The sequence below is a fragment of the Heteronotia binoei genome, chromosome 21 (genome assembly GCF_032191835.1).
Source record: "Heteronotia binoei isolate CCM8104 ecotype False Entrance Well chromosome 21, APGP_CSIRO_Hbin_v1, whole genome shotgun sequence".
Classification (NCBI taxonomy): domain Eukaryota; kingdom Metazoa; phylum Chordata; class Lepidosauria; order Squamata; family Gekkonidae; genus Heteronotia; species Heteronotia binoei.
In genome coordinates this window covers 158903195-158917629 of record NC_083243.1, presented here as the reverse complement: position 1 = coordinate 158917629, position 14435 = coordinate 158903195, and the positions used below count along the sequence as shown (strand labels likewise).

Genomic DNA, 14435 nt, shown 5'->3' with positions numbered 1-14435 from the left:
ACAGGAAATTAACATTTTGATGCTATGATCTTACATTTAGATTTATGTTCTCTATAGGCGAGTCTTAGATGGTCCTTTCCGCTGCTGCTATAGAGCAGCTTGCAAGAGGTGGTCCAGAAGTTTCCTGAGAACTGTAGTGGCCAGCAATCTAGTTTGCAAATGCCTGGTGGAAGAGTGCCGTCTTACAAACCCTGCGGAACTGTATGAGCTCTCGCATGGCCCTAACTTCTTCCGGCAACTCATTCCACCAGCTTGGGGCCACTACAGAGCCCTGGTTCTAGTTGTCATGAGCCTGGCTTCCTTAGGACCGGGGATTGAGAGAAGATTTTGTGATCCAGACCGAAGTGCTCTCTGGGGAACATGTGGGGAAAGGCAGTCCCTAAGGTATGCAGGTCCCTGGCCATATAGGGCCTTAAAGGTAAGGACCAACACCCTGAAACGAATCTGGTATGCAATAGGCAACCAGTGCAGTGCCTTCAGCCCAGGTTGAATATGCTCCCATAAGGGAAGGCCTAGTAGCAACCTGGCTGCCACATTCTGCACTAGTTGAAGCTTCGGGTTTGAGACAAGGGCAGCCCCATGTAGAGGGCATTGCAGTAATCCAATCTTGAGGTGACCCTACCATGGATCACTGTCGCTAACTCGTTGCGTTTGAGGTAGGGGACCAACTGCCTTATCAGCTGAAGGTGATAAAAGGCTGATCTGGTGGTGGCTGCCACCTGGGCCTCCATATTAAGAGAGGGATCCAGGAGCACCCCTAGGTTTTTAACCTTGGGCGCTGGTGTAAATCGTGCCCCATCAAGGGTTGGTAATAAGACCTCATTTCCTAGACCGCCACAACTTAGGTACAGGACCTCCATCTTCGTCGGATTCAATTCAATGCAATAAATAATAATATTTATTTCATAGAACATTTATAGAACAACCTTTTGGTAATTTCCATGTGTACAAAATACCTTTAGATTAATGAAGATGTGGAAAAGGGTATATGTTAAAAACTGCACATCAGGACTTTTTTTGTAGCAGGAACTCCTTTGCATATTAGGCCGCACTCCACTGATGTAGTCAATCCTCCAAGAGCTTACAGGGCTCTTAGTACAGGGCCTACTGTAAGCTCCAGGAGAAATGGCTACATCATGTGTGTGTGGCCTAATATGCAGAGGAGTTCCTGCTACAAAAAAAAGCCCTGCGGCACATGAACATGTGAATAGTGAAACTGCTTTGTATTAGCCCTGTTCATATTACAGTGAATGCACATATTTCCTGCTTATACTCGTACATCTGTTTGTAAGAAAGAATAAACATGTGTTTACTTTTTAAATGAAACCAGGAAGGAGTATGCGTAGTTTCAACCACATGTCCAGCTGTGCATCAATTTAATGCAACATGAGAATTACCAATGCATGTATAAAGTGTATGCTGTACACAGATTATATGTGCATTCACTGTAAGTTGTAAACAGGGCCAGTAAGTCAGACCATTGGTTGATCAAGGTCCGTATGGTCTTGTCCAATGTTTTCCATTTGCAGGGTTGCAACCCGGGCCATGCAAGCCTCAATACTGGGTCACCAGGGGTGGCCCGACAGCCTCTGCCCCCTCCCCTCTCTATTTATCTTCGGTGCTGCATGCAGCGCCACACTCCAGCCCCTGCCCCCCATGCTACTGCCACCGATTGTAGCACTCTCTGAGTGTCCTCCAGGTGGAGAATGATCAGGGAGCGATAGTGAGACTGCATGCTGGCCAGAAGCCCTCCCCCTTCCCTCTCTGATGTTCTGAAACATCAGAGAGGGTGGGAAAAGCTTCTGGCCAGCGTCTCTGTATTACTCCCTGAGTGTCCTCAGGACGAAGGATGATCAGGGAGCGATACTGAGACTGTGTGCTGGCCAGAAGCCCTCCCCCGTCCCTCTCTGATGTTCAGAAACATCAGAGAGGGTGGGGAAAGCTCCTGGTCAGTTTCTGTAGTGCTCCCTGAGGATCCTCCACTTGGACCACAGGGAAAAAACTGGGCCACAGGGGGGGAAAGTTTGGGAAATCCTGGTCTAGTCTTACTGGTAGCCCTCTCAGGTAGAAGTTTTTCACATCACCTGATCCTTTAACTGGAGATACCAGAGACTGAACTTGAGACTTTCTCCAGCACTGTAGATGATGTAAGACTGAGTCATGGAATCTCCCCAGATTGGCCAATATAGTATTTCAAACATAACCGATATTGGTAGTCACTGAAAATCAGTGCTTGAATGCAATCCTTAAACTTCATTTATATGGAGAATATTAATAATATTGTGTAGGTTGGTGGAGTGAGAGGCTGACCCAATAGCACATTCATTTTCCCAAATCTATCAATGAAATTTTGCTCCTGATCTGACCCCCACACTTTTATACAGCCCTGTAGCCAGGATTTTTTCTGAGATGGGGTGCTGGGGGCACTAATTAAATTATTTTAATTAAACTTATTCGAATTTGATTATGTTTTTATAGCTTTTACAGCTCTGATTGTGAAGACTTTCCCCCTGTACCTTCTCAGCACTGGAGAATATATTTAGGCACAAAAGAGAGAACTGAATGCAACTCTGATTTCTAACATACTTTAGGAAAAACAGGTAATACTATCCTATGTAGCATTATACCATTCTAAACCATTGATTTCAGTAGGATTCTCTCTCTATATATAAAAAAGGCAAGCTGTGTTGCTGATGACTCACCTTGCCTTCCATTGGCTGAGCCACATGTTGCTCAATCTCAACAGAGAGGAAACTCAACCTCCACCCCCAGGACAGATAAAGATTGAGCCACTGGAGAAGCTGCCTTTGCTGACAACTCACTTTTTCCTCAGTAGATGTTGCCAGGCAGCCATAGTATTCCAAGCTTGGTTCTGTAGTAAAAAGTGGAGAGGGAGGCCCTTTCCAGGCCTATTTTGGCCTTTGAGGGAGAACTCATTCGGGCCAGTCCTGACTATTGTTGCAAGTTTCAGGTTGGGAAATTCCTGGAGATTTTGTGGTGAAAGCCAGAGTTTGGAGAGGGGAGAGGTCTCAGCTGAATATAATGCTATGTAATCCACCCTCCAAATCAGTTATTTTCTCCAGGGGGGGAGAGATATGTTGTCTGGAGTTTACTGTGATACCAGGAGATCTTCAGGCTCCACCTGGAGGTTGGCTACCCTAGGCCTGGCAGCACCCTCTGGGTAACTTGATGCCACCTGGCATGACTTAACTAGGCCTGTTTGCTTGCTACTGTTCAGCACCAGCCCCCCCTATGACAGCCAATGTAGTGTAGCAGAGCAGGGTCTGCCAGACCCATGTTCTTGCTCTGGAAGTTGACTGGGTAATTTTGGATCAGTCAGAGACTTTCATCCTAACCTACCTCACAGGATTGTTTTGCAGATCAAAGGGGGAGAGGAGAATGATGTAAGCTGCTTTGGTCCCCCCTGTGGAGAAAGACTGTCCTTTTCCTAGGTAAAGGCTGCAAGGAGGGGGGAGGAGATGGAAATCGGAAGTCAGATCAATTTCCCTGCAGAAAACAGCCACGGTGCATACTCTATGATAAACCATAATGCAACCATGCCAGTCCAAAACCCCCCAAATAACCCCACAAGCACACACTGATGCTAAACACCACAAGGTCAAACACAACGGGCAAAGGCAGCAACAATGAACTGCAGATGAAAGGTATGCTGAGCTTCAGCATCTGCATGATCATCGTCCGGCTATGACATCACAGCAAACTGATATTGAGTGCCCAAGGCCGGGGCACTCGCCCAGAGCTTCTTTCTAGAGCCTATTGCATTTATTTTCACAACAGGCCTTATTCCTAGTTACTGGAATAACTCAGTGAAGTACATTCCCATTTCAGAATCTACTCCCATCTTCAAAATATACAGTGGAATCCTAAGAACTGAAGAGACCTGAGTAGAACTGTCTAGGATGTTCTCATAGCCTTCTGTATTTGAGAAAACATTTGGCCACTTTTATCATTTCAGAATTGAGACCTTTTAGTCAGAGTTTGCCACTGAAATATGCAAGTGGGAACTAAGGGAATATACTTTTGTTTGTAAGCTGTTTATGCAAACATTTTGATATAGATAATACAATGATAATCGTATCAGTATTGCATAGTACTAAAAATAAAGAGGAAATTAGCTAACAGAATACATTTTATTGACTATATTTAAAAAGCTTGCTTTTTTAAAGTCCATGTTTAAATAGTTTGTTAAAATTCAGTAGAATCAATAAGGAAAATGTAAAGTTGAAAGCATATATTGAAAAATATTAATATCTTGCACTAATTCACACCATTGGTACATAAAGGATATAATAAAATGGCTCTTTTTCATGTTTTTACCTTGCTATGGCAAGCAGCAAATACTTTACTGTTGATGATAGAGCACTTCTTCTCTGCCCATGCTTTGCGATAGGGATTTTTGCTACATGGATCAACCACAAAGAACACATCCCCGCAGACAGGATTCTCTTTCCAGGAATTCACAAACTCCAGTTCATTTGAGGCCACATATTTACTTCGGGTTTCAAAGTCATCTCTTATATTCCCATTGTAATTGCCACATAAACCACAGAGGAGATCCTTGATTTTAATAAAGAAAGAAACATTGTTCTTAAAATCATATCACTGCATTATTTTTAAACGCTGACGTTTATATTCCTGGTGTCAATTTTTTAAAAATCTCACACTATGTTATCATGCTGAACTAAATTTTCTTTTCCAAGAAAAAGAGCTATTGCCTAGGAAAAATAACTCACTGGGCTCTTCAAAAAGCCACCAACCTTCGTGAGAGCTAACCCATCCCATAAAAAACAGCAATTTCTGTTCATCATGATCACCTTACTTCTCTGTGGAAAGACCAGCTTGAGATAAGCCTCCTCAGGAGACCTTTGCTTACAGTATAATCATGGCTTTTTTTATAAAAGCAGGAATGCACAGGAACGCAGTTCTGACTGGCTTGGCATCAGAGAGGGTGGCCTAATATGCAAATGTGTTCCTGCTGGGCTTTTTCTAAAAAGAAAAAAAAAGCCCTGAGTATAATATGCTGGTGCCGTGATTACCTAATCAGCTTGATCCATGTCTTTTGAGATATATTTTCCTGGAAAGCCAAAGAAAAACCATTTAGGAATGTGCTTCATATTACCTGTGCTTCCCTGAAGATTTTGATGAATATGTTCATATGCCTGTTCCAGATAAGGACCATATTGTATTTGCCAGGGATTATGATGTCGATAATGAAGTGGAGACTGTTCTCTCTTATGAAGTACTTTATCAATGGATTCACACCAGAGACAGTGTAAGTTCTGTCTGCCAAAATCATTGTCATGTCCTGCAAGAAAAATGGCATTTAAGTAGAAAATCTAACATAATCTTTGACTAATGATTTTTCTTATATTATAGGATGGCAGGACTTTCTATTTTGAGTCCAGTGGCACCTTTAAGACCAACACGAGTTTATTCAAAGTAAGAGCTTTCTTTTGCAGCCACACTTCCTCAAATACATTGAAATGGGCGTTAACAGTTTGATATGAACTCTTAACTTCCATTTCAATGCATCTGAGGAAGTGTGCCTGCACATGAAAGCTTATACCTTGAGTAAATGTTTGTTGGTCTTAAAGGTGCCCCTGGACTCTAAATTTGTTCTACTGCTTCCGATCAACACCAGCTTTGCAAGTTATTTTGTCTCAATTTGTTTTGTCAGGTTTGTGCACGTAATCAATTTTATTTTATAGAAAATGCTTATAAACTGTTTAAGGCAGCAAAATATATAAAAATATCAGGTATCAATTTTCTTATAAAGACAGAAAGAAGAAAATGTATTCTTTAAAGCATCATGAGTTATTTTAGGGAGCATTACATTTTTGTAGGAAATTTAACTTGTCGTTTTTGCTTTCTTTAATTTCGTATTGAGAGTTGCTGCACTGAAAAACAAACAGTTAGACCAGGGGTGTCAAACATGCAGCCCAGGGGCAGATCAGGCCCTAGAGGGTTCCTATCAGCTCAGCAAGCAAGTCTGCTTTCTTCTCCCTCTCTCTTGCTTCCTTCTGTGTCGCAGCTTGCTTCGCTAGGCTTACTCAATCATGCAGGAACTACAGAGCAAAACCTCTATTTTCTCCACTAGCTAAAGCTCCTCCATTGGGAAGGAAGGGGAGGAGGGAGAGCGTGCTTTGCCAGGCTCTCTCAATAGCACAGCAGAAAAACAGAGCCAAGCCTCTTTTCCTTCTATTGGCTCTGGCTCTGCCCCCTCCTCATCCCCTGAGGAGGGAGGGAAAGAGCCAGAGCTTCCTTTGTCCAGTTCCCTCAATCACATGGGAGTGATACAAAATCTTTAATTGTGCCTTTATAACGTTTTATCTCTGCTACTTGGCATTACATTTTAAGACAAACATGGCCAGGCCCAACAAGGTCTCATTTATGTCAGATCTGGCCCTCATAACAAATGAGTTCAACATCCCTAAATTAGACACTCTGAAACTTCATTTATTTTCATTTTCAATAACCAAAATAAAGACCCAAATTTTTTAAAAAATCTTTCTGTTATGCCTATGAGAGGGGGCTGTCATATAATTCAGTGAAATTTCCTTCCTTCACCTTCCTGATCAGCCTTTGAACAGTTTCAACTCATAAGTACTCTGGGCTGGTTGTTATTCTCCTCTGTATGGTGATCCATTCTCCCTCCTCTTCCCAGAGCCTGGCATGCAATTTATGTCCCTCCCAGGCCAGCAGGCTGAATCATGCCTTAACTGAAATATTATCTTGAAGAAATCAAAATCTATATATCTAAGTCTGAAAATGGCCCATTTGTGTGGATACTTACTCTCATAGATCAGGGCCACATGGAAGGTAAACAGATCTTTCTGCACACTTGGGGAACTCCCCAGGTTTGCAGAAAAATCTGAAACTTTACCAAAAATATATCGGGAGGGTTTAAATCCCCCCCAAACTAAAAATTCCCCCCAAATTAAAAGTGCATGTTCAGCCAACACACTGAGGCCAAGCTGCTGCTGCCATTAAAATAACCATCCCTGCAACCTCTCGAAGAACTACCTAGCTATTGCCATTGTTGGGGAGAGAGGGAGGAGGCTTCAGCAGGCCTGGGCATCTGGGAGCCATGCTCCCTCCTGTGTCTCCTGGAGCCACATCAGGAGATGATGCCACCTCTGGGTCTCTCCTAAGCATCTAGCCTTCCCACAGCAATCAAGATGGCCTGGGAGTTGAATCAAGGCCCACCACCGCTATTGCTGCTCTTGGGGTGGGGAGGAGATGCTGCTGGGTCCTGCCTAGAGAAGGGGGGAGACAGAAGCACAGGGATTCCCCTTCCCCACAAGTTTCTTGCAGGTCTTACACTTGTACAGTCTAATAGTGAAGTGTGGACCCATTTGAATACACTTAAATCTAGAGATTGGAGCAATTAATGGAAAAGACAGATCTTTTAACAAACCTGAAAAAATGTCTCAGGTTTACAGAAAAATCTGAAATCTCAAAAGAAAACCACATCACATGTTTTTTTTAAAAAAAAACAACAACCCAAAGCAATAATAGTTGTGCCTGTAGCCTTAATAAATAGATGCTCTCAGTGGCTGTTGCTAGACAACATTCCAGACTTGGTTTCAGTCAGTAAAAAGTAGGGGAAGGGGTAGGGCCCTTTACAGGTCTGTTTTGGCCTTTGAGGGGAAGGTTAATTGGAGCCAGGCTTGGCGACCACCACTGAACAACTTGATATCGCCCTAACTGTATGACTCACCCAGACCTGGTTGCTTGCTATTGTTCATCATCAGCCACCTCATGAAAGCAAATGTGATATAGTGGCTAGAGTTTTAGACTGGGACCTTGAATCCTCATCCTGCTGTAGAAATTCACTGGGTGACCTTGGGACAGTTACATATTGTTAGCCTAACCTATCGTATATAGGTGTTGTGAGGATAAAACAGAGAGGAGAATTATATAAGTTGCATTGGATCCCCATTTTGGAGAAAGACAGAATATAAATTATGTATAAATAAATAAGATTTTTTTGGGGAGGGGGGAGATAAAAGGTAGACTGGTGCATGCGTGTGAAGGAGAAAAGAAAGAGAACAGTAAGGATATGGGAATAGCTAGGAAGAGGGAAAGAGGAAATAGTGTGGTGAGGGGGTGCAAGAGATAGTGAAGTCCCTCCTACAAGTCCTTCAAGGTTCCCTTGTGATGTAAATGGGCTCAGCTCAGTTGGCACCATGCAACTGGGCCATAACCTTCCTGAGGAAAGGCTGCTAGTGAGAGCAGAGGAAGGAAAGCTGAATATAGGGAACAGATAAAGGTAGGTAGAAATGAGAGAAGAAGAAGATGAAGAAGATATTGGATTTATATCCCGCCCTCCACTCCGAAGAGTCTCAGAGCGGCTCACAATCTCCTTTACCTTCCTCCCCCACAACAGACACCCTGTGAGGTGGGTGGGGCTGAGAGGGCTCTCCCAGCAGCTGCCCTTTCAAGGACAACCTCTGCCAGAGCTATGGCTGACCCAAGGCCATTCCAGCAGGTGCAAGTGGAGGAGTGGGAAATCAAACCCGGTTCTCCCAGATAAGAGTCCGCACACTTAACCACTACACCAAACTGGTGGAGAAGGAGAAGAGAAAGGGTTATGAAGGCTTTCAGGTGAGGGAAATAGTAAGGGAGGGGGAAATAAGATGCCCCCCCACAAGTTCATGCAGCTCTACCACTTGTATATTATAAATCTGAAATCTTAAAAAAAAAAACATGGTGGGAGATTAAAAACCCCCAAATGATAATAGGAGCACACATACCTTCAATAAATGAATGCTCTCATTGGTTGTTGCTAGGCAACTACAACAATTTTGCCAGCATTTCAGACTTGGTTTCTGTCAGTGAAAGTAAGGAGAGCAGGCAGGGCCCTTTCAAGGGCTGTTCCGGCCTTTGATGGAGGACTCACTGGTGGTCCAGTGGAAACACCAGGTGACTTGCTACCACCTGACTGGCATGACTCAGCTGGGCCTTGTTGCTTGCTACTCTTCAACAGCAGCCACTCTAAGAAAGCCAGTGTGGTGTAGCAATTAGAGCTCAGACTAGGATCTGGGAGACCCAAGTTCAAATCATCAGTCTGCCATGGAAGCTCACTATGCAACCTTGGGCCAGTCACATGCTTTCAGCCTTCCTACCTCATAGCATTGCTTTGAGGATAAAATGGAAAAGAGGAGAATGATGTAAGCTGCTCTGGTCCACACTGTAGAGAAAGACTGGTAATAAATGAAGTAAATAAATAATAATTATAATGAAGATAAGGGGCAGATAAAGAACAGGCTGGTGAACGGCTGCAAAGGAGAGAATGAGGCATAGAAAGGGGAGAGGAAATGGTATTGCCACAAGAAGGGAAAGAGGAAAAAGTGCAGGAAGGGGAAACAGGGGAAAATGAGGTACCCCCCCACAAGTCCTCAAAGGCCTCTTTACTATGCAAGTGGGTTTGGCTCAGCTATGGTATTACTGTGAGGTTTTGTTAAGTAACACTCAAATAGACTTCTATTTATGAAAGCATAGAAGAAGCTTTACTGACATGCTACTAGTTCAAACCTTTCCATACAGAGGCTTTGTCAGAAGTGAAACTGAAAGTTACATACAACATTAAATGCATTCCCAAAGCTGTGGGCTCTTCCTCCTCTCCCAGGCCTTCAAAGACATAACTATTTCCTGTTAACAGTGAGTTCATCCCTTGTCTTATTCCCAAGCTCTGGATGGTACAGAGCAAGGGAGGCGAGGCCCGGCCACTAATGCTCTCTGAGAGAGACATAATAATCTAACACAACCCATTCCAACAACAATATATGGCATAGAAGGGACAGGAAAAGGCAGGCAAAACATGACAGGAGACACTGCATGGACCCTGACAACCACACAAGTGGGGTGGGGGGCAGATAAAGGTAATTTGTATGTTGGGTGAGAAGGAAGCAGAAAAAATGAGAGAATATGGGGGCTTTCATAGAAGGGAAAGAGAAAATTTTGCAGGAGAGGATGGCTTCCGCAAGTCCTTGTAGGTGCCGTTGTATTTACTAATTTTGACAACATCCACTTTTTGCCTATTTTGAAAAGTTTTTTATGAGGAACTCTGGACACTTTCTATTCTGGTCATACTTTGAATTTGTTATAACTGCTTTTACTTAAAAGTTGGCCTTTGTAGAGTTTTTAATGACCATTATAATCTATTGCAGTTTATTTTGCTGTAACTTTACCCCAAACTGATTTACTCCAAATTCTCAATTAACATTAGTTAATTGTACACATAGTTATAATGCGCACAAATCCAATCTGCAAGGTAATATATTCTCTGACAACTTTTATTCCTATCTAAGAGTGCACTTCTATGCAGGATTTCTCTGATCTAAACCTGTTGATTTCATTGTGCTTAAACTGGACTGGAGTAACAGCAGAACCTATAGAATACTTTCCTAGGAATAAGCCCCATTGAATAGACCTGAGTAGGATTCTGAGTAGACCTGATTTGGATTGCTGCCTAGTCACTCATTCATTAGTTCCCATAGCTTTTAGATCTATCATGCTTCATCAGATGGAAAGATTTCAAACTTGTAGGTTAGTTATATTTTATAATGACAATATCGGAGTATCTTAGGCCGATTACTAACATAGTAGAAATGTAGGAAGAATCATATACTTTTTTTAAAAAAAATGCTGTTAATGTTTGAATGAGGAAATCATTTCTTGAATGCCTCTGTGACTAAGAAACTGAGCTTGAGCATAATAATAATTATATATTATTCTTACCCCTATGTGGACCTTGATAGATCTGGAACACGTGACCCCTGTATTCCCACAGATTACATTCTCAGTCACCATTTTAAAAGTGTGGCTAGATCTGTTCATGCCACAACCATCCTAAGGAAAAGAAGAACCATTGGATAATCATTAATACATTCAGAATCGGCAGGTAACAAATTCTATATGAGGATTTAATGTATGAAAAAATTAATGCAGACCATATAGGATCTTCTACATGTTTCCAAAGCAAAACAAATGGATGGTCTCTGTCCCAAACATAATGCAAATAGAGGCTTGGAACTGGAAGCTTCATGGGCACTAACATGAGGTGAAACACGCATGTTAAAAATATTAGGTATTCAAATGCAATGTGAGAAGACAATTGGATAGCTGAATTTAAAAACTGTACTTGACCATGTGTTTACTGGAGCATTAGAACAAATTAGGTCTCCGTATCATTTCCTGATTTGTAAACAGAAAATGATCAGACCAAATCCAGCAGGGCAATTGTGCATATAAATGAGGTAAGGACTGGCAGCAAGCAAAGCAGCAAGGACGGGGTGGGTGGGCAGAATGGCAAGAGGGGTTGGCAGAATGATGAGGAGAGGTGTGGGTCCTCAGTGTTGCCTCCTCTTTGTTGCTGCAGGGAGAACAATAGCAGTAGGTGGTTCCTGCCCTCCCTTGCCCTGCTTGTCTGCACCTATCTGGCACAAGCAAGAGCTCCTCTACTGTCATATAAACATGGAAATGAGGATGGATGCTACCAGGGCAGCAGAAGCAAGTTGTGGTACAAGTGCAGGCAATGATTCTTTGTTGAGGGGTGATTTAAATTCCCCTTCCATTTCTAAAGGTTTTCAGATTTTTCTCCAAGAATCCAGTTTCCCCCAACTGTGCAGGAAATGTTTCCTTCTGTCTAATTGGCCCCAATCTTCACATTTAAGTATCTGCAGATGGGGCTAACCTTGGCTATTAGAATATATAACAGGTAAAATCAACACAAAGGAATGTCCATGCTAGAAAACTCCAGGCTATCCTTTTCTTTGACAGTTTGCTTTTGTAATCCTATTATTTTAGAATGCAAATACAAAGAAAGACTTTCAGAGCGAAGACATGAGGCACGTCGATGCTTCACATCTCTCAGCCCTGAGTTCTAGCAGAGTCACTGCCACCCAGGGAGCAGGCTGATTGAGACTCCCATATATCTCCCACCCAGGACCTGGTAACCAAAGAAAGACAACATGTATTTCAGATCAGAATATATAATCTGTAACCTTTATATTGAAGAGGAAAGGGAAAAAAGAACAATAGTACTTGCTTTTCTGTGACAACTTAAATTTTTATTCATTATGTCATTTATCATAGTTTGCTAGAAGGATTGGACTGATAACACCCTAATTTTAGATCCAATCATGAAAGAATTAAGGGTCATACTACAGTCCATATTAACATTGTTATTGAATGACTTTTGGTCAATAGAAAATGTAATATTTTTGGTGAAGCACTGGTTATACAAAGATACTTGATTTATGAAGATATTGCTTCTACAATCTATTTGTACTTCCCTTCATGCGAATAAATTGGAAGTTATATTTAAATTTTGCAGGAAAAAGGTAGTTGCATTAAATGTGGAAGAAGAATTCAGGCAATATTACTTTTGATAATATAGTCACAAATATTTGAAATCAATGTTTTTAAGGTATAGCATGGACTACAAAGTAAATCTTGATTCAAATTGCTAACATTTATTCTAGACTACTTATTTAATGTTCCAAGATTTTATTTTTAAAATAATTGCAGATAGTTGGAATAATAGTATGTAAGCAATAAAAGTAATGTTACCATAGCTAGTATGTATTCACAGTTGCCATCAAACACAAAGCGCTGTCCATCAAAAGTGGTGATATGACCTTCCCCATAGAGGCTGCATGTTGAGGAGCACCTGGATTTCTTGAAGCATTTCCATTTTCCTCTTGTGCAAGTGCTAGTGAGGAACAGAGAATTGATCAGGAAAGCTTCAAATGCATATCAAGTTAATACAACAGTCAAGAGTTAACATCCTGAATTTCTTCACATGGCATTAATTTCATGTCCTGGAATCTCATATTCAGTTTAGCTGTATTTCAGTAGTTATGCAGCAAGTAGCAATTAAGTGGATTTTCAGAGCCAGCATTTCTTAGGCTTTGTAATAACTGTTATTTTGTCATGAGCCCTGACGAGGAGGAGCTGGAAGGGTTAACAGACCTGGAAGAGTTGCCAGCCAGTTCCTCAGCTGAACAAACAGCAGCTGGCCCATCAATCACTCTCCAGGCACCAGTGACAGTTGTTGATGATCAATCTCCTCCACGCTCTCCTCCTTCCATCTCAAGAGTTCGAAGCAGGCTCCGGAAAGAACTTTCAGAGTGAAGACATGAGGCACGTCAATGCTTCACATCTCTCAGCCCTGAGTTCTAGCAGAGTCACTGCCACCCAGGGAGCAGGCTGATTGAGACTCCCATATATCTCCCACCCAGGACCTGGTAACCTTGTGGAAGGAACAAGTCTATTCTCTGGCTTGCATCCATGCTCCTTCCTGATCCTGACCTGCTTGATTTCCTTGGCACCCTGACCTTGTGGCTTTTGGACATTGACTTCTGATTCCGGTTTGTGATTCTGCATTGGTAATTTGGCTCCTGCTTGACTTCCTGGACTTTGACCTTGGGCTGGCTTTGGACTCCTGCCTGCCTGCACCCTGAGAACGTGACAGATTGCTTCCACCCATACACTCACTCCACAAGATGGATGAGGAGGCAAGCTCTGGGCAGCTAGCAGCCTTGCTCACTCAGGTACAGCACCTCACTCAAATGGTGGCTCACCTGCAACAGCAGCAGCAAGCCACTGTTGCTGCCCCACCCAAGTGCCCAGTGCTTTCCCTAGAGAAGTTCACTGGGAAGGTAGAGGAGTTTCCTGCATTCCTGGCACAGTGCAAACTGTATATTGAATTACGTGCCAGAGACTTCCCCAATGACAAGACCAAGGTATGCTTCATTGTCAGCTTCTTAAAGGGGCAGGCAGCTAAATGGGCTACCCCCTTGCTTCTAGCCCCATCACCCCTGCTGACTGACTACCAGGGCTTTCTGGATCATATGGTGGTAGCCTTTGCTAACCCCCAGCAAGCAGCCACCACCAATCATAAGATCTCTCATGGACCAGTATATGGAGGGGCTGGCTGACGAAGTCCTTGATGAGTTGGCACAAGTAGACTTACCGGCCACACTGCAAGGCCTAATCATGCTGTGTCTCCGCATCAATGGCTGCCTGGAAAGCTGACACCAAGAGCGAAGCAGCACCCATCCCTCTCAGCTGCCCTGACACCTAGCGATGGTGACAACCTCGATGCACACCAGTCCCAAGACTGACGACCCCGAGCCCATGCAACTCAGGGCTGCGCAGCCGCGGCTCACCCCCGAGGAAAAAGCATGGCACTGCTCACAGAATCTCTGCCTGTACTGTGGAGGGGCGGGGCACTTCTCCTCTGGCTGCCCCGCCAAGTGCACCCAGCCCAGTATCATACCACCGCCGCCAGTAAAAGACCAGCCCCAAGTCTGAGTGGACCCCTCGTCTTGGGGCACCTAGCTGGGTCCCCTGAACCCTATGTTACCAACCAGGGCCTGTTCCTCGTACCGGTTACACTTGGCTTG

General features: G+C 43.2%; 1 protein-coding gene across 1 annotated transcript in view; it reads right to left on the bottom strand.

The window, feature by feature from the left end:
* Positions 1-14435, bottom strand: part of MUC6 (mucin 6, oligomeric mucus/gel-forming) — an 88434-nt gene that overhangs the window by 17914 nt on the left and 56085 nt on the right. Inside the window, exons 21-24 of the mRNA XM_060262402.1 lie at positions 12598-12739; positions 10765-10875; positions 5141-5326; positions 4339-4578 (exon numbers count right to left, since the gene is read on the bottom strand). Coding sequence (XP_060118385.1) covers positions 4339-4578; positions 5141-5326; positions 10765-10875; positions 12598-12739 — 679 coding nt within the window. The remainder of the gene's footprint in view (positions 1-4338; positions 4579-5140; positions 5327-10764; positions 10876-12597; positions 12740-14435) is intronic.